The following is a 26,170-nucleotide window of genomic DNA, read 5'->3' as shown; positions in this document are numbered from 1 at the left end:
CTTAAGCCTCTGTCTCTTACTGGGAATCAACTGTTGTTCCCTTAATACTAATAGAAATAAGTAATAATGGTAATAATTATCTTATTGACAAGAATAGCAACGAGCAACAGCGTTTACTCTATGCCAGGCTTTTACCTAAACTCCATACACATATTGTCTTCTCTTTCCAACTACCGAAGTAAGTGGACACGATTATTATTCCACATCTAGTAGATGAAGAAACTGAAGCACAGAGAATAGATACAAGGCCACAGAGAAGGAAAGTGGAAAGTCAGGATCCAAATCTACCTAGTCGAGCTTTAAAGCCTGTGGTCTCACCTCAACAACTGTCACGTTGGCTTATAATGGGGTTGTGTTTCGTATAATATTTCGTTCTGTATTTCACATCTAATCCCATAGCAAGTGTAAGCCCATCAAGGCAGGCATCTAGAAGATTTGGGGGATTTGTGCGGTGCTGTGTCCCTGCCCTCCAGCCGAAGACCACTAGGAACACATCTGTAGTTGAACAAGTTGGGTTTGTTTCTTGCAGCTGCTAGGAAAATGCACACCTTGGGAAACAGTGGGGCATCTCAGTGAGAGAGTGTTAGAAAGATTTATTCTAGGATTTGAGCTTTGGTTGGGTGATTTGGGGGCGGGTTCAAGGAAGCAGGGCTTTGCTCTGGGTTGGGTGGTGGTAGGAAGCCAGGGTTAACACCTAAGCCCAGCTGTGAATGCCAGGCCAGCTCCTGGATATTAAGGACTGCTTTTCTCTTTCTCAAGAGATCAGTGTATTCCAAGCCATCCCCATCCCCATTTCTAAGGAGAAATATTGAGATTCTGAAGGCTCTGCCTCAGTAATGGAATGTCATATGTATATAAAAGTGTGACTTATAAGTGATCAGTTAGGGCAAGAAGTCTTAATTCAGGGAGTATGTGAACTTGGGAAAAAAATTGCAACTTTATTTTCCCAAACCTCTACCTGAACTTTAGCATTTCTTTCAATTATATGTAGGTAACAAACCACAGTAGTATCGGCAGTACCTGTGGCTTTGTCATCAATAGAAAACACAGTATTTTCATATCACATTACAGTCACAGCAAATTTCTTGAAATACTGTTTCTACTTATTACCACTTCACAAGTACAGAGCTCTCATATTATTTAATGCATAAAGAAGACCCATTTCTAGAATTTTGTCTTTGAAAATATTTTGACAATAATTTCAAGATAATTGGAGTCTTTCATAATCCCATATATTTTATATTATGTATTTTAAGAAACATAGTTCTTAGAAGGAGTTTGTCCATAGGGGTCCATGGCACCAAAAGATTAAGAGACCCTGGTTTAGTACAAGACACTCAGCAGTGACTAAGAATTTGTGAGCTGCTTCTGGAGTAATGTGTAAGGGATAGAAAATCAGAGGTGGAATCAGATCACTTATTACACATCCTCTCACTTTACCAGAGAGGGAACTGAGTTACTGAGAGGTTAAGGGACTTGCCCAAAGTCTCACAGCTATTCCATGATAAAACCAGGATGAAAAGTTTTTAGAAAGCATATAAAAACCCTCCACTCTGATGTGCACTGGGGATTCCATGGATAGCAAGCTGCCTCCTGCCTTCAACCAACTTGTTGGAATGATTATGGTGCATATGAGAAGTACTGTGAAAGAAAAACATATACAGTATTATGGGACCTTGAAGACAGTAGTGAGTAGTTCTGTAAAAAGGAAACGATGGAAAACTTCAGAGAAGAGGCATCACTTAGATGGGATCTTGAAGGGCGAATTGATGTTTGCTGGTGGTAGGAAAGTTGTTTCAGGTAGAGGAAATGGCATGGTCATCAGTACAGAGTTGTAAAACACTGACTTTGGCAAGAAATTCTTATTCTCACAGAGTATAGAGAGGCATGCTAGTGGAAAGTTGGTATTTTGAGATTAGAGAGAATGGAGCTAGATTGTGAAAAGACTTGCACACGAGTCTAAGGACTCTGCACTTTAGCTTGGAAGAAATGAGGTGTCCCTGAAAGATTTTAAATTGAAGAGTGATAAGGTTGGATTATTACTCTGAGAAGTTAACTCCAGCTGCAGTGTGGAGGATGAACAGGCTGGAGACTGGGAGACCAAATGTAAATCCATGGCTGATTCATATCAATGTATGACAAAACCCACTGGGAAAAAAATAATAATAATAATAATAATAATAAAAAAAAAAAGAAAGAAAAAAAAAAAAAAAGGCTATGGTAGATCCACTGTCTGTCCTATATACCTCACAATTCTTGTAGCACACAAAGGATGTAAGTAATGCTGAGATCTATGAAACTTTCCTTTTTCAGGGGCTCTGGAATTAGCCTAACAATCATATGGAACTTGAGTCTCATCCAAGCAGTGTAATAACATAGATTATGACCTCAAATGTTTAATTTATATACTTTCAGAGTATTTCATTGTGAGGAAAATGAGTCATTCCCTGAAGATACCAGTTACTGGTGTCCCAAAATCAGATAATCCACTCTTGGGAAAAGGCCACAAAGTACATTTCTCAAATACTGTAAAGACAAAGGAAAAACAACAGTAAGTAGCCATCTTTTGCCTTGTATCATCTTCTACAACTGGACAGTTTCCGTATGATATTTACCCAGCTAACATCCAACACTTCTTGTTTTGTAAATTAGAGGGTTTTTTTGTGTGTTTTAAAATTACTTTTGAATTGAATAATAATTATTATAATTACAGTATTTCATAACTGACAAAGCATGTTAACACACATCTCTTTGATCTTAACACAATTTTGTGATGCAGTCTTGTTGCCACATTTTGTAAGTGAGGAAGTAGCAACTGGAAGAAGGTAAGCAATTTGCAGAAAGTTAATAGATGGCATCAGCTACTATTCAAGGGTTTGTTTCCATACTTCAGGACTTTTCTGCTCTACATCTTGTAGTCTGCACTTGGCCAGCTGGCAGCGACACTATACGGGAGTACCTCTCTTTGCATGTAACCCTGTGATGGGTAATGATAGGGTTGTAAGGGGCAGTTCTTGGAGAGTAAGATTCCTACAATCTGCCAGTGCTGGGACATGATCAAAGTAGAATGATGCTCTGACCTCCTGACTGGGATGAGACTGGCTCAAACAAAGATCAGAGAGGGAATTTCTTTTTCTAGGGCATGGTCATCTGCTCCCAGAAGAACATTGGGCCTCCTGTAACTTCACATATTCTACATTCTATTTTCTTAGCATTTGAACTAGTTGGACAATGTCTTTAAGAACTAACTCTAATGGAATCATTTTAGGTCACAGATGTTTTTAGAAAGTACATTTTTTTGATGATAAAGTTTTACCAGGATTTTTTTTTAATCTCGAGGGAAATATTCTGAAGTATTTCATATCCTCATTCTGACTAGATTCTACAGATGACCAGTTCTAATTACCACATCCAAATGTTCCTCATTAAGTCAGACTTAGGGTGGGGGATGGGGAGGTGCAAGAGGAGGAAGCATAAATTCAGAGTTCCCCAAGATTTTAGGAAAATGAAAACTACTTCACAAATCTTAAGCTCTTTTGTTTCCTCTCAGAAATAAAGATGTTTCGGCTCATGTGATACAGAGAGCTTGGTTATCTCATCTCGACAAAACTGTGTTTCAACTCCTTAAGCATACAATTTGTGCAGCGGTATGTATTTTGCTTTTTGTTTGCTCTGACAGATATAATTACTTATCAAGGTAAAATGTGTGTTAAATAAAGATAGAATATATAGCCTTTTAAAATCTCTTCTCTTTGAATCTAATCATATTGCAGGGGGTTGTGGCATTTCTTCTTTGGTTAACCCTGAATGAATATTTCTGGATTTACTTTTTAAAATTAATTATTTTAACTGGAGGATAATTACTTTATAATATTGTGATGGTTTTTGCCACATGTCAACATGAATCAGCCACAGGTATACATGAATTTACTTTTAAGCCGAGTAACTATTGTTTCTTTTTCTGAAACCAATGTGATTTTTTAAAATTCCATTCCTTATTTGAAGATGTGAGACAGTGATCTTACAACGCTAAAAATCTCTGAATTAAAAGTGCCTGTACCGTCCACTCAGCAGTTTTACTTCTAGGAATCCACTCTACAATAGATATATAATTTCATTGGAGTATTGTTATAACAGCAAAGAAAATAAACCCTATAATGTCCATCAATAGGATACTGGTTAAATAAATGTTGATACTTTCATACTGTTAAGCCTTGCAGCCTTGCATATGATTCTGCAATAGAAGGTAGCTAAAATGTGTCATTAGTAAACAAGGCAAGTACAGCACATTATGAATAATATAGTCCTATTTGAATAAAAACAAACCAACAAGCAAAAAGGTGCACATCCCCTCACTCCCCAAAGAAACAACTCTGGCAACCCTGGCAGAGTATTAAGCCTTCTTTCATATAGTACCTAATATTCTCCTAATAAAATCACCTGTGATTACAGTAGTCTATAATTAGTAATAGTCACATTAAGGGAATTTTAGCAGTTCTGAAAAAAATGATAAACGCTGAGAAATGTGTACACTTTCTCACTATCTGACCTACAGACCCATTTCTGATGTCAGCAAAAGCAAAATACCTCAAAGAAAACCCATTCAGGTAAACCTGTGACATTTCAGGTCCATTGTCTATTGTCTTCACATGTGGAATGTGTAGTTAATTATCGTAATGCTGGTTTGTCATAATTTTAGACTCTTTTAGTAACAGAAAAAAATTAATTCTTTTTTAATCTGTTAACCTAACACTTCAAGTTACTGTAATACCTTACATTAATAATGCTTTGTCATTTTAAAAGCCCCATAGTGTACATTTTTATGTGATTGTCATAGGCATAAAGGTTGGGCAGGGTCATAGTGGGGGGAAATGGGGGCTTTAGAATTAAACAGATCTAAGTTTGAGTCCTGGTTTCTCTGCTTACTACTTTTATGCCTTTGAATGGGTTACAGACACTCCCAGAGCCTCAGCATGCTCATCTGTAAAATGGGAATGATAATATTCAAATATTTATGTGTATAAGGTACCTAATGTAGCGTGGTATATAAAAGGCGCTTAAAATCTAGTACCATTTCTATTATTATCCTCATTTTACAGTGATTCACTCAACATCAAATACTTATTTAGTACCTGCTGTGTTCCAGGCACTGTACTAGATACTAGGAATGCAATGGTAAAAAAGAAATACATGGCCCCTGCCTTCATGAAGCTTACAATCTAGTAGGAAACACAGACACATTTATAGTTAGTTACAGCACATTGTGAAAAGTGCTGTCTTAGGGGAAGAACAGTGCCTGGGATCCCAAGGAGGTATACATACCCAAACTTGGAGGCCAAAGGGATAAAGTAGTGACTCAAGGTGACACAGATGATGAGTGAGGGAGCCAAGACTAGAACTCAGATCTTTAGAATACCAAGTCTGGTGTACTTTCACTTTACCATGCCTCCTGTGTTGTTTTCAGTAAATTGTGCCTGGGCAGGGTACTGTGTTTCATTGATGGCACCATCATCTATTTCAGGAACATCACGTGACACATGAAATTTTGAAGAAAGTGAGCCCTTTAGAGGCTGAGCTTGTTAAAGATCCTTGCATGAAGTGTAAAGTTAGATTCAGGTAATGTTTTTATGCAGATTCATTTCAAGAAGTACTTAGTATGAAGAAATCTTAGAAATTTATTTTCTTAAGTCCTCATAACTTCTCACGTTATAATTACAAATTAAGTGTCTTGTTCTTATTTACATTTATTATGTGAAGAAGCCAAGGCATGACTCTCTCAGGCCAAAAGTTGCCTTGAGAGTAGCTCTCATCTCCTATGATGTGTTCAGTCTGACACACGTATGAGAATAGTTGTGCACACATGTCAAAGTGGGGCTCTTTCATCCTTTGTGATCCGTTTCATTGCTAGTTCTTTTCATGCTCTGGTATAGCCTTTAACCTGCATGTAAGAAACTATGTGAATGATCCTAAGTACAAGAGGGAGAAGTAGCTGAGTCCCAAGTCTGATACCAAATGACTAATTCTGGTCTTTATTTCAGATTTAGTGGCGAAATATTTCCACCTTTCATCGTATTTAAAATTTTTCTTCACACTGAAGGCCATGGTTATAAGTATTTCAGCGGAAAAAAATTTTTAAAGCCATCAAGTGAGGTGATGTTTCATGATGTAGAGTTTGTGTTAATTTAGCTTCTTAACATCTCTCTGATATCTGAATTGCATTCAAAGTATACAGACTACATTATTTCACCATTAAATAGCCCAGCAGGCAGGTAGTATTTTTTAAGCATCATGTTTCAAAGTGTCTTTGCTTATTAGCTAAAAAAAAAAATATTTGGAATGAAGTACTTGTATAAGGACCTAGAAAATACCCATCAGTTTTCTTTGTACGAAAATTTTGGTTTGTTAATGAATTACAGTGACTTATTGGTCAGGAGTTTTATTATCAATTATATTAATAATGTTTATTATGTTTGTTATGATAATTTAATTACATTGTTAAATATTTTTATTTTTAATTATGTAGAACATTTGATGCAATTTTGTTTTAATGGTATTTTATCATTGTCTCTTTGATTCTGGTAGCCTGTTTAGAAAAAGTGTGCTAGAGTATTGAAAAGGAACTTTTAAAATATTTATCCTTTTTTACATGAGTTCTTATACTTCTTACTTTCATTTATATTCATCACAATTGTGTCTACAGCATAGGACTCACCTGATCTTGTTAAAATACAGTTTCTGATTCAGTCAATCAGGGATGAAGCCTGAGATTCTGAATTTCTACCCAGTTCCCAGGTGCTGCAACTGCTGCTGATCCATGGACCACATTTTTTAAAAAAATATTTATTTCTTTGGCTGCACTGATTCTTAGTTACAGCACTCGGGATCTTGTTGCACCACTGACTGTCTAGTTGTGGCACTCGGGCTTAGTTGCTCCAAGGCATGTGGGATTTTAGTTCTACCCAGGATCAAACCTGTGTCTCCAGCATTGCAAGGCAGATTCTTAAATGCTGGACCACCAGGGAAGTCTCTAGACCATATTTTTAATAGCAAGGATCTACAACTTAAGTTTTATTCCTTTGACCCTTATACATGACTATAATTAATTTTTTTAAGTGTACATTCTCATATTTAGCCTTTTATAAACCATATATCAAAGGTTATTTTCTTGTAGACTTGTGGAAATATTTTACATGAAAGGTATGACCCACCTGAAATCATCAGTACTGACATGTATTCAGAATAAAAGGCCACACACCCTGGCAGTTTCTGACCAGATCCAGCATGTGCAACATTTATTCTCTGCAGAATATTAGAAAAGGAAAAGAGACTGCTTCTCTATGTCTTCTCAGGCAGTATCAGAGAAAATTTAGCTTGGCTTCAGAAATGTAGCATAAGGACTAGTGGTTTCATGTGGAATATGGTGTTTCAGAAACATTAATATTTGTTCATTTATATATCAATAGAATGATTTCAATTGTGAAAGTATGTATTTATTCTCCATTCCAGAGATAAATTCATATCACATATATCTACAGAATAAGCTTATAGTTGTCCCTATAAAATGTCATCAGTTGTTGCTTTTCTGAGGTTATATAATGGGGCTTTTTTAGGAACTTATGTTTTCCTAAGACAGTTCCTAGCAGACCCTGCTATGCCCAGGCTACTGCAAATGAGAAGCTTGAGTCTATGACTGGAAAGCACTGTGCATATATTACAAGGCATTAAAAATGCTGTACAGTAACTTAAATTTATTTTAATTACAAAGTGACTGTTGAAAAAAAGGAAATAGCACAGAGATTTCTTTTTTTCTTTTTTTTTAATTTATTTTTTTCCCAATTTTTTAATTAGTTGGAGGCTAATTACTTTACAATATTGTAGTGGTTTTTGCCATACATTGACATGAATCAGCCATGGATTTACATGTGTTCCCCATCCTGAGCCCCTCTCCTACCTCCCTCCCCATTCCATCCTTCTGGGTCATCCCAGTGCACCAGCCCTGAGCACTTGTCTCATGCATCCAACCTGGACTGGCGATCTAGTTCACACTTGATAATATACATGTTTCGATGCTGTTCTCTCAGATCATCCCACCCTCACCTTCTCCCATAGAGTCCAAAAGTCTGTTCTATACTTCTGTGTCTCTCTTTCTGTCTTGCATATAGGGTTATCATTACCATCTTTCTAAATTCCATATATATGCGTTAGTATACTGTACTGGTGTTTATCTTTCTGGCTTACTTCACTCTGTATAATGGGCTCCAGTTTCATCCATCTCATTAGAACTGATTCAAATGTATTCTTTTTAATGGCTGAGTAATATTCCAATGTGTAAATGTACCACAGCTTCCTTATCCATTCATCTGCTGATGGGCATCTAGGTTGCTTCCATGTCCTGGCTATTATAAACAGTGCTGCGATGAACATTGGGGTGCATGTGTCTCTTTCAGATCTGGTTTTCTCGGTGTGTATGCCCAGGAGTGGGATTGCTGGGTGATATGGCAGTTCTATTTCCAGTTTTTTAAGAAATCTCCACACTGTTCTCCATAGTGGCTGTACTAGTTTGCATTCGCACCAACAGTGTAAGAGGGTTCCCTTTTCTCCACACCCTCTCCAGCATTTATTGCTTGTAGACTTTTGGATAGCAGCCATCCTGACTGGCGTGTAATGGTACCTCATTGAGGTTTTGATTTGCATTTCTCTGATAATGAGTGATGTGGAGCATCTTTTCATGTGTTTGTTAGCCATCTCTATGTCTTCTTTGGAGAAATGTCTGTTTAGATCTTTGGCCCATTTTTTGATTGGGTCATTTATTTTTCTGGAATTGAGCTGCAAGAGTTGCTTGTATATTTTTTAGATTAATCCTTTGTCTGTTGCTTCATTTGCTATTATTTTCTCCCATTCTGAAGGCTGTCTTTTCACCTTGCTTATAGTTTCCTTTGTTGTGCAAAAGCTTTTAAGTTTAATTAGGTCCCATTTGTTTAGTTTTGCTTTTATTTCCAATATTCTCGGAGGTGGGTCATAGAGGATCTTGCTGTGATTTATGTCGGAGAGTGTTGTGCCTATATTCTCCTCTAGGAGTTTTATAGTTTCTGGTCTTACATTTAGATCTTTAATCCATTTTGAGTTTATTTTTGTGTATGGTGTTAGAAAGTATTCTAGTTTCATTCTTTTACAAGTGGTTGACTAGTTTTACCAGCACCACCTGTTAAAGAGGTTGTCTTTTTTCCATTGTATATCCTTGCCTCCTTTGTTGAAGATAAGGTGTCCATAGGTTCGTGGATTTATCTCTGGGCTTTCTATTCTGTTCCATTGATCTATATTTCTGTCTTTGTGCCAGTACCATAGTGTCTTGATGACTGTGGCTTTGTAGTATAGTCTGAAGTCAGGCAGGTTGATTCCTCCAGTTCCATTCTTCTTTCTCAAGATTGCTTTGACTATTTGAGGTTTTTTGTATTTCCATACAAATTGTGAAATTATTTGTTCTAGTTCTGTGAAGAATACCATTGGGAGCTTGATAGGGATTGCATTGAATCTATAGATTGCTTCGGGTAGTATAGTCATTTTCACAATATTGATTCTTCCAATCCATGAACACAGTATATTTCTCCATCTATTTGTGTCCTCTTTGATTTCTTTCATCAGTGTTTTATAGTTTTCTATGTATAGGTCTTTTGTTTCTTTAGGTAGATATACTCCCAAGTATTTTATTCTTTTTGTTGCAATGGTGAATGGTATTGTTTCCTTAAGTTCTCTTTCTGTTTTCTTATTGTTAGTGTATAGGAATGCAAGGGATTTCTGTGTGTTAATTTTATATCATACAACTTTACTATATTCATTGATTAGCTCTAGTAATTTTCTGGTAGAGTCTTTAGGGTTTTCTATGTAGAGAATCATGTCATCTGCGAACAGTGAGAGTTTCACTTCTTCTTTTCCTATCTGGATTCCTTTTATTTCTTTTTCTGCTCTGATTGCTGTGGCCAACACTTCCAAAACTATGTTGAATAGTAGTGGTGAGAGTGGGCACCCTTGTCTTGTTCCTGATTTTAGGGGAAATGCTTTCAATTTTTCACCATTGAGGATAATGTTTGCTGTGGGTTTGTCATATATAGCTTTTATTATGTTGAGGTTTGTTCCTTCTATTCCTGCTTTCTGGAGAGGTTTTATCATAAATGGGTGTTGAATTTTGTCAAAGGCTTTTTCTGTATCTATTGAGATAATCATATGGTTTTTATCTTTCAATTTGTTAATGTGGTGTATTACATTGATTGATTTGTGGACATTAAAGAATCCTTGCATTCCTGGGGTAAAGCCTACTTGGTCATGATGTATGATCTTTTTAATATGTTGTTGGATTCTGTTTGCTAGAATTTTGTTAAGGATTTTTGCATCTATGTTCATCAGTGATATTGGCCTGTAGTTTTCTTTTTTTGTGGCATCTTTGTCTGGTTTTGGAATTAGGGTGATGGTGGCCTCATAGAATGAGTTTGGAAGTTTGCCTTCTTCTGCAATTTTCTGGAAGAGTTTGAGTAAGATAGGTGTTAGCTCTTCTCTAAATTTTTGGTAGAATTCACCTGTGTAGCCATCAGGTCCTGGGCTTTTGTTTGCTGGAAGATTTCTGATTGCAATTTCTATTTCCTTGCTTGTGATGGGTCTGTTAAGATCTTCTATTTCTTCCTGGTTCAGTTTTGGAAAGTTATACTTTTCTAAGAATTTGTCCATTTCTTCCAAGTTGTCCATTTTATTGGCATAGAGCTTCTGATAGTAGTCTCTGATTATCCTTTGTTTTTCAGAGTTGTCTGTTGTGATCTCTCCATTTTCATTTCTAATTTTGTTGATTTGGCTCTTCTCCCTTTGTTTCTTAATGAGTCTTGCTAACAGTTTGTCAATTTTGTTTACCTTTTCAAAAAACCAGCTTTTAGCTTTGTTGATTTTTGCTATGGTCTCTTTTGTTCCTTTTGCATTTATTTCTGCCCCAATTTTTAAGATTTCTTTCCTTCTACTGACCCCGGGGTTCTTCATTTCTTCCTTCTCTAGTTGCTTTAGGTGTAGAGTTAGGTTATTTATTTGACTTTTTTCTTGTTTCTTGAGGTAAGCCTGTAATGCTATGAACCTTCCCCTTAGCACTGCTTTTACAGTGTCCCATAGGTTTTGGGTTGTTGTGTTTTCATTTTCACTCATTTCTATGCATATTTTGTTTTCTTTTTTGATTTCTTCTATGATTTGTTGGTTATTCAGAAGCGTGTTATTTAGCCTCCATATGTTGGAATTTTTAATAGTTTTTTTCCTGTAATTGAGATCTAATCTTACTGCATTGTGGTCAGAAAAGATGACTGGAATGATTTCAGTTTTTTTGAATTTACCAAGGCTAGGTTTATGGCCCAGGATGTGATCTATTCTGGAGAAGGTTCCGTGTGCACTTGAGAAAAAGGTGAAATTGCTTGTTTTGGGGTGAAATGACCTATAGATATCAATTAGGTCTACCTGGTCCATTGTGTCATTTAAAGGTTGTGTTTCCTTGTTAATTTTCTGTTTAGTTGATCTATCCATAGGTGTGAGTGGGTTATTAAAGTCTCCCACTATTATTGTGTTATTGTTAATTTCCCCTTTCATACTCGTTAGCATTTGCCTTATGTATTGCAGTGCTCCTATGTTGGGTGCATATATATTTATAATTGTTGTATCTTCTTCTTGGATTGATCCTTTGATCAGTATGTAGCAGAGGTTTCTTTAAAAAGGAAAATATACCTTTCTTCTGCAGCTTTCATTTACTTGGGATGATCACTGTTAATTGTTGTGTATCCTTCATTTTTTCCATAAAAAATATAAATATATTGCTAAAATATTTGTTCTTATTTTTAAATGTGATTATACTTTTCAGCTTTTTTCACTAAGTATTATAAAGGCTTGTAAATGTTCAGAACATATCCAACTTGAAAAGAACAGTTTAGGGTTCCTTTTACCCTTTAGTTCAGCTTCAAAAGAAACTCTGGCACTATTTGGATTCATAGTTAATAGAAAACCTGTAGAAATGGAAATTTCAGTGACTCTAAGGTCACTGAATTATTTTGCTCTTTGAATGTATAATAGACACTATGTCTTGAGCAAACTGCTGCAACTTTATTAAGTTTATTTCTTAATGTAAAAGAAGTCAGTTTTAGTCCATTCAGATGTTTAATCTAAGTTCATTTATGAAGGAGGGGAGTTTCACCAATTCTTTTTTGTTGTTCCATCTTTCCCCTCGTTCTTATATCCATTTCTAGTTTCATTTCCTTATGATTTTCCAACAGCCTTTCTCATGTATTTACAAACACACTGTCACACACAAAAGCAAAAACAAGTGAAAGGATATAGAATAGCCTAAACTACTTTAGAGAAAAAAAACAAAATTAGACAATTTACCCTGCCTGATTTCAAGACTTAAAACACTACAGTAATCCTGATGCTATAATGATGGCAAAAAGACAGACATGTAGATCAATGAAACAGAAAAGATAATTCAAAAACAGACCCACACATATATAATCAGTTGATTTTTATCAAAGGTTTGAAGGCAGTTTAAATGGTGCCAGAACAATTGAATAGTCATATGTATAAAAGTGATCTAATTTCATTTATCTATTTCAATGATCTATTTCTAGAGCAATGCTTATCTACACAGGGTTGTCATATAGTAGTCCACCAACTATATTTATAATATTCTAAAGCCTTGCTACTCAAAATGTGGTCTGCAAACAAAGGAAACTATACAGAAACCAAAAACAGTTTTTAAAACTAAATATAAAATAAAGTGTGATCTGCAAACCTGCAGCAATGGCATTCCCTGGAGCTTATTAGAAGTGCAGGCTCTCAGGCCCCACCTCACAGCCACTGAATCAACAGGTGCATTTTAACAGGACCCCCAGGTGATTCTAGGCACAATATAGTTTGACAAGCACTGTCATAAAGGTGCCCTCCACCATGACCTAGACACCTCTGGGTAGTTGACAATTCCTTAACATCCAGCAATTGTTAAATTGAAAATCCCTGTTCTTTTTGAGAATTGAATGTTTATGTAAAAGGGAAAAACATCGTTAATAATAGCTGCCCTTATTGAGCACCATCAAGTATGATGTTAAACATTTTAAGCACATTATCATTTAATTCTCATAAATTCTAGAATGTAGATTCTGTTACTGACTTCATTTTTTAAAAGATTAAGTAACTTGCCTAAGGTCTCACAACTACAAAGTGAAGGAACTGACATCAAGACCAAGTGAACCTGACTCCAGAGCCGTGTTCTTAACCACTTCTGAGTCAGGAACCCTACTAAATATGTTTTCTTATGTGGCCCCCTGACAACTCTGATGAGGTATGTGTCATTCCCATTTTTCCTGTGTGGAAGCTGGAACTTGGAGAGGCTTGTCAGAGCCAGAACTGAGACTTGAACACTTCATATTTCCACCATACTGTGCACACTTCAGGGTTGAAACAGTGTTCCACCATACTGTGCACACTTTGGGGTTGAAACAATGTTCCACCGTACTATGCACACTTTGGGGTAGAAACAATGTTAGTAGTGATGGTGGCTTTATTAATTCTGAGCTTATATAGAATTGAACTTTTCTAAACCAAGATACCCTGTTCCTGAGCATTTATTACTACCTTCATGAGTGAGAATTTCCAGCCAGGGAGAGAAGTGACTTGAGATATGAGGGTAACTTAACAAGCCCAACTGTAGATCTTGGCAAGCAAGTAGCCACAAGGTTGTGGGGGCTTCTGGACCACAGCTATGCTAGCTACCAGGAGAGGTATCAAATTTAGAGATGCCCCCCTCTGACCTGGGCTTCCCTGGTGGCTCAGTGGTAAAGAATCTGCCTGCCAATGCAGGAGACTCAAGTTCAGTCCCTGGGTCGGGAAGATCCCCTGGAGAAGGAAATGGCAACCCACTGCAGTATTCTTGCCTGGGAAATCCCTTGGACAGAGAAGCCTGGTGGGCTACAGTCCATGGGGTCCCAAAAGAGTCAGACACAATTTAGGGATTAAAAAACAACAAAAACAACTGCCCTCTGACCCTTGGAGTCACCCAGTAAGAATGGAACCTGTCTCTAGAATTCTAGTCTTGATTGGCTGCTCTTATGGAATCCTTACCTAGTTTTATCCCTTTCTTTTCTCTTTTCTTCCTTTTCTCTTCATTCCCATCCCTTCCTACCCAGAAGGACTTTCTGAACTTGGCCATAGACAGCCAATGTCTGAGAAAGAACATCTTGGCCACTGGAGGGCAAACTTTTTTCAAACCCCTGACACAGCTGGGCAACAAGCCTGCCCTGTGCTGCCAGGTGCCGGGGTTTTTTGGCTGAGAGACTGGAATGGGCTTGACACACCTGAGCCACACAGCTGAGCTGCCGTATGAATAAGGAAACTGGGGCTTGGAGAGGTTGGTGGTGGTGGCTGAGTGGAATAGAGTAGGGAGGAACTGACAAGAAATACTTTTTCTCTCTAAAAATATGTGTTTACTTATTTGACTGCACTGGGTTTTAGTTGTGACATGTGGGATCTAGTTCCCTGACCAGGGATTGAACCTGAGCCCCCTGCTTTGGGAGCACAGAATCTTAGCCAGGGAAGTCCCAGAAATACGTTTTCTAAGTAACCCGAGCTAAAGTAAAATATATTTATATCTACTAAAGAAATTCTCAAGGCAGAAATTATATGGTTTTCAGACCTGTTCAGTGTACAACTATTTGCTTTTACCTTTAGTGTCGTTGTGGGGATGAGAATTAGAACCCACAGGAAACTGCAAGAAAGCATAATGGAGATACATGCCAATATACTGCCTTTTCTTTAGATGCATAGTATTTAAGGAAACTAATGAAAGGGAAAACAAAAATGATCTGCCTAAAGGAAGGTTCCATCACATTTTTAGTAAACTGTTTCTATGCCTTTGATTTGGTGCATTTGGAATCAAACTACAACCATTTGAATATTTTCTTTCATTTTCCCCATGTGTCTGTGTTCTACGCTTTGCAATTTAAATAAAGAAATACATAGGAAATATTCTGGATAACAAAAATGAGAATGGGAATAAGAAATACATTAAGGCTTCCTGTTATTTTGTGTAAGTAAAAAGAACAGAGATTCTGAGTTTCAATCCTGTCTCTATTCTATAGCCTAATAACAGCATTAAAACAGAGTTCCCATACTTTCACAGTATCACATTCTGAGATACAAAGGAAAAAAGAAACTGATCTGGAATCTAACGATGCTTGAATTTTCATCTATGCCACTCTCCCTTCACATAAGCATAATCTCTGTGGCCAGAAGCATGGATATGTAATATAAATATGTATTAGAAGAGTCAGCACATACTTATGGCGGGGTAGGGAGGAGGGTGGAGAGCGCTGAAGTCTCTCTTCACAGTCTATGTATAGCTCTTAGCACAAGGACAGGTATACATGAAAGGGTATGAAGCAAATATGGCTAAACGGGATTTGAGCCTCCATGTTTTCTGTGATTCTTCTGTCTCTGCACTCTCAGGTCTTTCCTTGAGTACAAAATGTTGACATTTGGGAGAGGAAAAAACCCTTTGTTTGCTGCTCTTTTGCTACCGAGAAGAGCCTGAAGGAGAGGGAGGTCTGAGCACTCTGAAGCGTATATATTTCCATTTGGGGGCGACGTATTAACTACCACATAAAAGAGAGCTGGCCCCGGTACCTTTCATTGCGGTTCCTAGGGCAACCTGTTTAATAACCAGATAGGCTTTCTCTGCATTGACAGCATGAATGACGTTAGAGGTTTGTTTTGCTTTTTAAAGGAAAATAATGTTTTTTTAAGGGGGAAAAACAGATTTTAAAAAAAAGACTGGTCCTCTGGGGATTGAAGACTCTGCTACTCCTCTCGCTGCATTTGAAAACTATGTAGATATGGTTATGGAAACAGATTTTAAGTGGTTTAAAAATCTACATAATATTTTCTTTGTAAATACAGTCTTTTTATTGAACAGCAAGTTACTAGAAGGAACAATATTTGATGGATTTGTCTCAAAAATATGTAAAATGTGTGCTGATAGTTATTGCTATTATACTAGTATTTTAAAAGTAAATCTTTTCTCTTTATAGGCTGAGGCTGATGCTTACAAAATAATGGGGGAAAAGAAATTTTATCATCAAATTAAGGAAGATGAACGTCTTTTCCAGAAGTTCAAAATAACTGATGACAAAGATATTGTCACCCTGAAAGATTACATGCAAGTAAGAAATTTAGATTTGGATATTGAAAACAAACAACAGCAAAATAAGCCTTGTGACCCTATCTTTCAGGAAGAATCATACATTAGTTTATTGTGGTAAAATACACACAATATAAAATGTGCTATTTTATTTTTTTCAGATTTGTTATTATTTTATTTTTATACAAAAAAGGATAATAACAAAAAATAAATAGTTGCATAATCTCACCAGGCAGATAACCCAATAGATACTTTTTTAAAATAGTAATGTCATATATAGAAGTTACAGCTTCACTTACCACCGTAGACTTTTCTCCAAATGCAAAATGTGCTATTTTAAAGTGTACTATTCAATGGCATTAAGTACAATCATAGTGTAGTGCAAACATCACTACCATCTAGTTTAAGAACCTTTTTGTCACCCCAAAGGAAATCTCACATGCAACAAGTGAATTCCCCCATCCCCCCTTCACTCCAGCCCCTACCAACCACTAATCTGCTTTCCATCTCTCTCAATTTGCCTATTCTGAATGTTTCATATTAATGGAATCATATAATATGTGGCTTATTGTGTCTGGGGAGTAATAGCTAAGGAATGTGGGGTTTCTTTTGGGAGTGATGGAAATATTTTGGAATTAGTAGTGATATATATCATAAATTTACTACACACTCTGAATTTTATACTTTAAAATGGTAAATTTTATGTGAATTTTTATCTCAATACAAAAAATTGAAAAATAAAAAATAAATGCATGGTGCTAAAAAGAGTACATGATGGAGATTTGACCCAGTAAGGAAGGGATCTATTATTGTTTGGGTGCTTTCTGCTACAAGTAACAGAATATCTGCAACCACAAGAGGCTTAAACAATGAAGGACATTTATTTTCCCACTTTAGAATGTCCCTGGACAGGAGCATCATGGAATAGCTAGTGCCACAACTCCAGGATATCAGGGTTCTTAGCCAGCTTCTCTGCAGTCCTTTCAGCTTCCTTCACACAGTGACAAAATGACTAGCACATTCTCAACTATACTCAAAGGCAGGAAGAAGACTCAGCATCTTTTCCTCTTTATCTCATGAAGAAAAATCTTTCCCAGAATCCCCCAGCAAACTTCTTCTCAGATCTTCTTAGTCAGAACTGGATCACATGCTCCCCCTAAGCCAATCACTGTAAAGGGAAATGGGATCATTTTCCCATAATTGATGTAGGACAATCACGGTTCATATGCTGGGGCCTTCCTTCCCAGAGCTTATGTCTGTTCTGTACATCAAAAATAAATAAATAAATAAACCAGGGCTCCTTAAGTAAGGGAGTTGGGGAATGGTTGATAGGCAGGCAATCAACAATGCGTCACAGCCTCAAGGTGGTGCACCCCAGGCAAGGCTCTGTGGTAGGATGAACTGCTGTGCCTGAAAAAGAGTTTGTGGGCCTGGAGAAGGGAGGACACAGAAGGTGTGAAGGGCTGTCAGCCTGGAGGGCTGGCAAAAGATCATCATACAGGGCTTTTGACCATAGTAAGGTGTTTATTTTTTTCCTTGATTCTGTATGCAGTGAGAAGCTGGTACAGTATCTTGGGAAATGAGGTGATCTAATCTAATACTTGAAGAGATCTGTCTGGCTGCAATGTAGATAAGGGATTAGAGGACAGCAAGAACTGTCTCCTTGTTTGGAGGTTCCTGCAGTAATTTAGGAGAGATGGTAGTCTCTTGGTTTAGGGCAGTGAAGCTGGCGATGCAGAAGATAATTAGGCAATAGAAGCAGTGGGCCTTGGGAACAGAGAAGTAAGCTAAAAGAAGGTGTCCAAGATGGCTCCTAGGTTTCTGGTTTGCATAACTGGTCTGACAGCAGTGCTGAATCAGGGAACTTAAACTAGAAACCTGAATAGTAATAATAGCAAATGCTGATGTAATACTAACTCCTGTTCTCATAAGAACCCTAAGAATTAGATACTATTATAACCCCTGTTTTATAAGTTTTAAAGAAACAAGGGATCCCAAAATTCTAGCTAGGAATAATAATAGTAGTAATATATGGCCTTAACTATTCACTCAGTTGCTTCCATGTGAAACATGAAATTAATGCAGTGCTTTAGAGACTCCCAGTTGTGTTTTCTTTCTTTTCTTTCTAACCTAGAAGATTAGAGAACTGAACCAGGGAAGAAGTAGAGCTTGGGGATGTCAACTATCTTTGTGAATGATGTGGGTCACATACTTGCAGATTGTGACTATGCCAAGGACTGGTGTCACAGAAAGAAGTTCCCAGATAGTCATTGAAAGAAATATGATGATTGCTGGCATTTATTGAGCCCTTTATGGACACAGCCTTGTTTCTAGCTCTTTAAATACATATTATCTCCTTTAACCTTCAAGTTTGTAAATTTTGTGACCCTTTAAAAGATGAGAAAAATGGAGCTTAATGAGATTTTTTAAAACTTGCCCAAGGTCATATAGTTAATAAATACAGAGCAAATCATTGACAGGTCTGAGATGTTTACCCATTTTGCCATTCCACTCTCAGGAAATAAAATGTACAGGCAGTCCTCACTTTGCATGGTAGTACAGGGTCATAAAAATGACCATGAAAGCTGAAACCATGCAGACCAAACTTAATCATCAATGGGAAAAATCGTGATTGTTCTGTGCCTTTAAAAAAAACCTTATCAAAATATTAAAAACTCCCTTACTCTATGTTATAATTATATAGGAAAATGAAAAAAGCAAAGCATTTATTTAGTACACTATAATTTAAAACATTAGAAACACTCGGAATTTAAAGTGTTTTACTTCTTTGTAAAAAGCTTATCATTTAAAATATACTAAAAACCATTGAATTATACACTTTAAACTGGTGAATTATAAGAGACGTGACTCTCAAAAAACCTGTAAAAAAGCTAGTTTATCAAGAGTAATTTAAACAGTGCTTGCCGCCTTATTCTCATATAATTTACAATAAGGAGTGAGCATCTTCTCAATGCCCTGGAAAATTGTCATACTCCTGAGTTTGCATCACCTGCCAACATTTTACTCCTTGTACTTTTTTTCTCCACCTGGCTTGCAGGGTCTTAGTTCCCTGACAAGGGATCAAAACCAGCTTCCTGGTAATGAGAGCACTAGGTCTTAACTAGTGGGCTACCAGGGAATTCCCTGTACTCTGTACTTGAAGTGTTCTGAAATATATCAGGGCTCCTTTAATATGAAGTTTCTTTTTTGCCAACATTACTTCCTCTAAGAAAACTTTACCCTTTCCATCATTGCCATTTTCCCCACCTGTGTTGATAAGTTCACTTTCACTAAGTCCCTCTAGCAGCCTAGCTGCAGTCTCCTGCATGATGAAAGTATCAACATCTCCATGGTCACCTGTTTCTTCTAGAACTCTGTTTACATTTAATTTGAATTTCACTTCCAGCTTTACCACTTTTTGTTTCTTTGTTGGACTTTTCCCTCTTTTGATTATCTTTATTGGAAAAATGTCACATGGGTTTATCACTGGGAGACAAAGAGACAACACAGTTACATACTTTGCTGTCTGTGTGTGAACTAAAAAGCAGATCCACAGTGTCCAATCACTGACACACTTTGAAAGAAGTGACATGATTTGTCGTCTACCACCACGCACACCTATTATTTCTGTAGTAATCTACGCATTGAAGAGCTAGCAACAGAGTTTGTACTTTATGCATTTAATTCAGCTATACTGTGGTAGGTGAAATTTGAACTGTGTTGTTGAAGGACTGAGCTTATTTTGCTAAATAGTGGTAATTGGGATTTTTACAAGCCTAAATGGTGCAAAGGGAGGACTTCTGGTATGTGTGTGAGTTAGAGAATGCAAGAGAGAGAGGGGGTGTGTGTGTATCAGAGAGAGAGATACCCTAAATGCCTAGCATAGTAGTTTCTCCTGCCCTGTTCCTGTCTCTTAAATGAACATTTATAAGGTTGAATTGATTATATCTACATTTTAAATTCCTAATGTAATACTTTAAATGTAAAAAAAGAAAAGTGGAATTTCTACAAATACTCCACATGAAAATAGTGAAATTCACCACTTAGCACCAGAGGTGAACTAATTATTTCTCGAAAGGTTTGTGCTTTCAATGCAAGCACGTCATGAACAAGCATTGCCAGATACGTAGATCATACCACTATTTTCAATTTTATCTGAGTTATATTTACCTTAAAGATTTAGTGTTTATGCATTAAATAAATATTCAGTGAGTGTGGTACTATGTGCACAATGCCATGTGACAGGGATCCTGCCTTGTCACAGCAGGGGAGCTAAAACGTACACAGGTAGCTAGAACATCAAGTAGTCAGTAATAAGAGCATAGAAGAGTGATCTCAATACAGTCCAGAGATGGGGTCAGGGAATGCTTTTTGGATGAAGTAGCCAATCATGCTTGGTTGTTTTTCATATAGTATTCCAGTCATCTGGATGAGATCCCTGCATCTTCTGGTGGCAGAAATAATCATTGGCGAAGATTAAGCCTCGAAAACATTCCCAGGACAATGATAATGTATGATATAGTTGATTATGCCGAGTCTGGAATAATCTCAAACCGTCTAAAAAAAGAGATGAAGTATCTATTACAAAGACCAAAAACAGAAGAGATGCATCAGCACCAGCTACAGATTGTTTCTGAAGTTAGGTAAAAGTGGCACTTCACTGGAGTTACAGTACTAGGGGAATTTCTGGAAATGTTCACATTCTGCCAAATGGCTCAGGAAAGATAATAACAGAGCATGTGAGAAAAAAATGGGTTGGGGCAGATTGCTCAAATTTTATGCAACTTTGTAAACAGAGCACTAGCAAAAAGAACATTTGGTACCTGGGGAGATAACTTGTACCACCAGACAGGCCACCAGAGAAAATATCAAAAATGTAGAGTGAAAATACTGGTGACCCTTTAATTAGAGGAAGTAGTGGGCACTGAGACAGTACAGATGGAAGTGGAGCGCTGGACCAATGTGGTGACCTTTTAAGTAGAGATGAGAAGCAGTGCGACCTGCCACAAACCAGGAACCACGCAAGGCAGAAAGTAGGGTGGAGGGCAGTAAGGGTAGATTGTGTGTTTGGGGGGCTCTCTGGGGAGAGAGTGCTAGGTGCCAGTGTTAGTGTTATTTTCATAAATACAACCAAAAGGGCTCTCATTGCACATGCTGCACAGAGGAAAACATTTTCCTTTTCTGCTGAAGGTTATAATTCTAGTCTTGCTATTCTGGCTCCCTTTGCAGAGGATAAATTGCATATAAATTGCAGTGACATTATTCCCTTCTTTACCAATAACATGTGAGCCAGTTCACATTATAGAAAAACATGTCGTAGCAAAATAGACTGTATTATGATCTGAAACAACATGGACAGACTATGACTACACCAATTATATTCTTTTTTCTTTCCATTACCAAATCTCACCTAGCCCATCTTGTTTACAAATTAAGCTTTTTTTCTTATGAAAAAGAAAATAATAAGATTGAAGAGGACCTGTTGGTAGTCTCTTTTCACACAACCATATTCGAAATGAAAAATACTGCTTCAGTACATGAAAAGACACTGGTGACCCACTGTCAGGCAAACACATTGGGTTTTTTCCAGGAGTAGAGATGAGTGGGTGTTGACCCAATAACATGATTTATCCCATTTATTTTATGATCAAGGCTGTACATTTGCCAGAAAGATGGCCTAGTGTAGGGTGCAGTCTGTCATCATGAAATAGATTTTCTCTAACTTATCCATATAAGCATTCAATAGAGGACTTAACCCTATTACCACCAAGGTCAAATAAATGATGTAATTTTCTCTGCCACCATATATAACTGTAGGCTCCCTGCTATTTAGACTCAGGCTACTGATTATCCAAGAATGAGTCACTTAAAAAGCCAAATAAGTAGCCAAATTCTAAATCAACTGAAGAGGGGAAAGTAGTTTCATAAAAACTCCTTTGAATGCAGTCTTAGTTTGGGATCTCCCAGAAGCAAACCCTGAGGTAAGGATTTGAGTATGAGTAGTTTATTTCGGAGGTGATCCCAGGAACCGTTGATGAGAGGGAGTGTTGTGCTAAGTCACTTCAAGGGGTAGAGAAGTGAAACAGGGAAGGACCAGCAACCAAAACAGTGTGTGTTAGCAAGCAAGTTGTTACTGTGGGTAATGAGCTTTAATCCTTCCTGGGAATGAACTAGCCAGTGTAGAACATGCAACTCAAGTTATCCCACTGAGGGGAAGGGAGTTGGGATATTTATACACCAACACCCATCAGTCACTGGTGAAGGGTAACTTAGGAGGAGAGGTATTAATTCTGGGACACTTTCCCTGCACATGGGCTCTTGTTTTCATAAGAAAGCTCTCAGAGTAAATGAAGCCAATGCTGACAGTTGGAAGTTGGGTGTATGTGTCCTATGGCCAAGGGAACTAAGAGCATGGCACCAACCATGTCTGGTTCCAACACTGATATAAACAACTTGTAAGCCATTATGAAATCTAATACTTGTTGGTGTTCATATATAGTGTATATTTTTAAAAGAGTCAAGTGGCTATTACATGGTGTTTTCCAGGAAAACTGATTTTAAATTGATACCACATTTTGTAATTTTCATTATCATCATCATAAACGTCTATACACCTTCATGGGCTTCCCTGGTGACTCAGCAGTAAAGAATCTGCCTGCAGTTCAGGAGACTCGGATTTGATCCCTGGGTCTGGAAGATCCCCTGGAGGAGGGCATGGCAACCCATTCTAGTACTCCTGCCTAGAGAATCCCATAGACAGAGGAGCCTGGCAGGCTGCTGTCCATAGGGTCGCAGAGTCGGACATGAATGAAGCGACTAAGCAGGAACATCAGCATATACCTTCATAAGTGGGAAAGAACTATGCTGTGTAACTCAAACAGAAATGATAACTTTGGCCTAAATACTTACATGCAATATTGCTCCAAGTACTGAGGTTTATGACATAGTCGCTAAAGGGTGCTTTAGTAAAAGTTGGAACTTGTTTTACATGTAAATTTTATTTTGTGCAATTTTTCTGTCTATACTACAAATATTTTCTAGGTCCCCTTTATTCTTATCAAGTCTTCAACCTTTATATCGGCCCTACCAACAGCAAAGTCAAATTAGACATCTGGGTCGTCGATCCAAACAAGCTCTAATAAAAGTTGAAAAAATGAAGAGAGCTTATAAGATGGCTAAAGAAAAAAATGCTTCTGTGGGGTCTGTAAGTTTAACTTGTACTGAATTCATTGTTTTAGACAATATTCAAACTGTAGGTAATTCTACTTCCTTAAGTAGAATTTTCCTAATCTACAAGTTCACGAATGAAACATACATTTGTTATATACTTTAGATGGTATAAAGCTACATTTCTCTTAGTAACACATGTTTTAAAAATTCTTAAATATGAGTAGCTATTCTGATAAATATCAGCCATTTTCGCTCCACATCAGCATGAGTTGGCAAAAAGCCCAATTGTTTCTGTATATTGACACTGTTGATTCAGCACATCTCTAATGGTGCGTTTCTCAAAATGGAAGTCATTTCTATCTACACTTATTAAGAGCTATAGTGTGGAAAGTCAGCTTCAGTGTACTACATTGCAAGAATATTTTCAATGAACATGTATTCATGTTTCCTTTGTAGTTTTTTAAAAATCTGCTATAAATTTTTTTCAGATGAGGTTAAGTATGAACAGTCAAATATGAAAACATAAAATAGTAGAAACCAACTATAAAACACTTTCCGTTTTTATTTATAATTCTACCTAGGAACCAAAAATGGACATACCAGGTGCAAAGCAGAAAGAGACAGTTGTCCTCTCCACCCCATCTTTTGACATTGTGAAAGTTAAAGAACTCCTGTCAGATGACGAATTGGAAAAAGAGGAAAAGGAATTATTTGCCTGGTGTCAAGACTTGTTTATTAATAACTCTCCATTTTAAAGCACAGCTAATTGACAGAAAACCAACTTATTTAACAGTCTGCTTATCTGTCTATAAATGAGTATATGCATTAAAGGAAAACAAAATATAAACAAGTGCTCAGTATGCTCTCTTAAGCAAATGTGCGACAGATTTTAAAGCCCTTTCTGTATTACCATAGGTACAGGTATTTTTTTACTGACAGAATTTTAATCTAAATAATTTCAAATAGGTGCCCTCAAACTAGCTACATAACATTTTCTTCAAGAAATGGTGAGTATTTCATCTCTGGAACTTTATTTCAATTTTTATTTTCCTTCATTAAAAAAAATATCTGAACAGGACATGCTTAGCATAAATATTAGAATTCACAGAATAAAAGGCTGCTCTTGAGTCAGCCTCCAGTGTCTTTTTTTTTCTTATTAATAGCATGTTGTTTTTATAGAACAGCTTGTGATTGACCCATTCTGAATTATAATAAAAATAATAATGAATTTGTTGCTATAGAAGGCATGACATAGCATACCTAATTATTATTGAGCATTGAAAACACCTGGGACAGAATGCTGCATGTGCTTCACTGTTGTACTTTGTATTTGTTTTTAAGTATAAAAGGCTATTTTGAGTAATATCTATCAATTTCCTTTTGAATTGATAAATTCTCATTCCTGATATAGTACCAATTAATGAATTTTTGTGCTGGTCCAAGCTATTAGATTATATCAAACCTTACCTAAGGCTATGAAATTAAACAAAGTGCATTATTTATTGTACTTTAAAAATATAATTTTTTATTTTGCTTAATATTTAAAATGTGCAGGTTGATTCCTGATTTAACTCAGGCAAAGCAGCCTATAAATGGATCTCATTCTCTATTAAAACATTCTCTTAAATGATAAAGAATATTGGAGTAAATGTATATAATTCCCACTAGAATATATTTAACATGTGTGTACACTTCAATATTAATATATCCTCATTCGATTTCTAAAAATAGGATGGATAATCTTGTTTTCAGAGCTTGTACTGGACACTGGTTGAATAGAAGACATAATTTGTCCTCATGAGTCACACATATTCTCATTCATTAAGTTGGGAAGCAGTCTCTCATCTAATCAAATGCAGATCAGATCCAGTTCACTCACAGTATGTGCAGTAGTAAAACCAGCAACATTTCAGATAACAAGATGAAGGAAAAAGTCAAAGGACAGATTCTTTATGTTTAACGGCACCCATTTCTCATATTTTATTAGCTATGATATGACTTTGTCCCATCATAATGCCTAGCTACAAGGGAGGCTGTGTGGAGCAGTTATGTACCCACCTAAGATTCTATTGTTATAAAAGAAAGGGATAATGGATATTAAGGCATAAATAGCATCAGCTGCCAGACTGAGCTGTGTCTTCTATTGATTCTTTTAACTTACATTAAATAATGTAATCAGGCTTCCCTGGTGGCTCAGATGGTAAAGCATCTGCCTGCAATGCAGGAGACCTGGGTTCGATCCCTGTGTTGGGAAGATCCCCTGGAGAAGGGAATGGCAACCCACTCCAGTATTCTTGCCTGGAGAATTCCATGTACAGAGAGGAGCCTGGCTGGCTACAGTGCATGGGGTTGCAAAGATTTGGACACGACTGACTGACTAACACACAATGTAATCACATCACAAAAAATTCTTTTAAAAGTGGAATTACAGGGCTTCCCTGGTGGCTTAGTGGGAAAGAATCCGCCTGCCAATGCAGGGGACACAAGTTCAATCCCTGGTCCAGGAAGATTCCACATGCCACGGAGCAACTAAGCCTTTGTGCCCTAACTACTGAGGCTGTACTCTAGAGCCCAGAAGCCTCAACTACTGAGCCCACGTGCTCTAGAGCTTGTGCTCGGTAACAGAAGAAGCCACCACAATGAGAAACATGTGCACCGCAACTAGAGAGTAGCCACCACTCACAGGAACCAGAGAAAAGCCCAGGCAGTGAGAGACCCAACACAGCCAAAAATAAATAAAATTATTTTTAAGAAGTAGAATTACAGATAATCTCATCTCTATAATATAGTGACTGTTTT

At 37.1% G+C, this 26,170-nt stretch overlaps 1 protein-coding gene across 1 annotated transcript; it reads left to right on the top strand.

Moving 5' to 3' along the window:
* Positions 1 to 60: 60 nt before the first annotated feature.
* Positions 61 to 24,374, top strand: CXHXorf58 (chromosome X CXorf58 homolog). The gene is made up of 7 exons (XM_061135933.1): positions 61 to 178; positions 2,416 to 2,551; positions 3,551 to 3,647; positions 5,522 to 5,616; positions 6,039 to 6,150; positions 16,092 to 16,223; positions 23,953 to 24,374. Exons 1-7 carry the CDS (start codon positions 67 to 69, stop codon positions 24,124 to 24,126), a joined length of 858 nt encoding a protein of 285 aa, XP_060991916.1. The 5' UTR covers positions 61 to 66; the 3' UTR covers positions 24,127 to 24,374.
* The last annotated feature ends 1,796 nt before the right edge of the window (positions 24,375 to 26,170 follow it).

The sequence above is a fragment of the Dama dama genome, chromosome X (genome assembly GCF_033118175.1).
Source record: "Dama dama isolate Ldn47 chromosome X, ASM3311817v1, whole genome shotgun sequence".
Lineage (NCBI taxonomy): Eukaryota > Metazoa > Chordata > Mammalia > Artiodactyla > Cervidae > Dama > Dama dama.
This window is presented reverse-complemented; position numbering and strand designations above follow the sequence as displayed.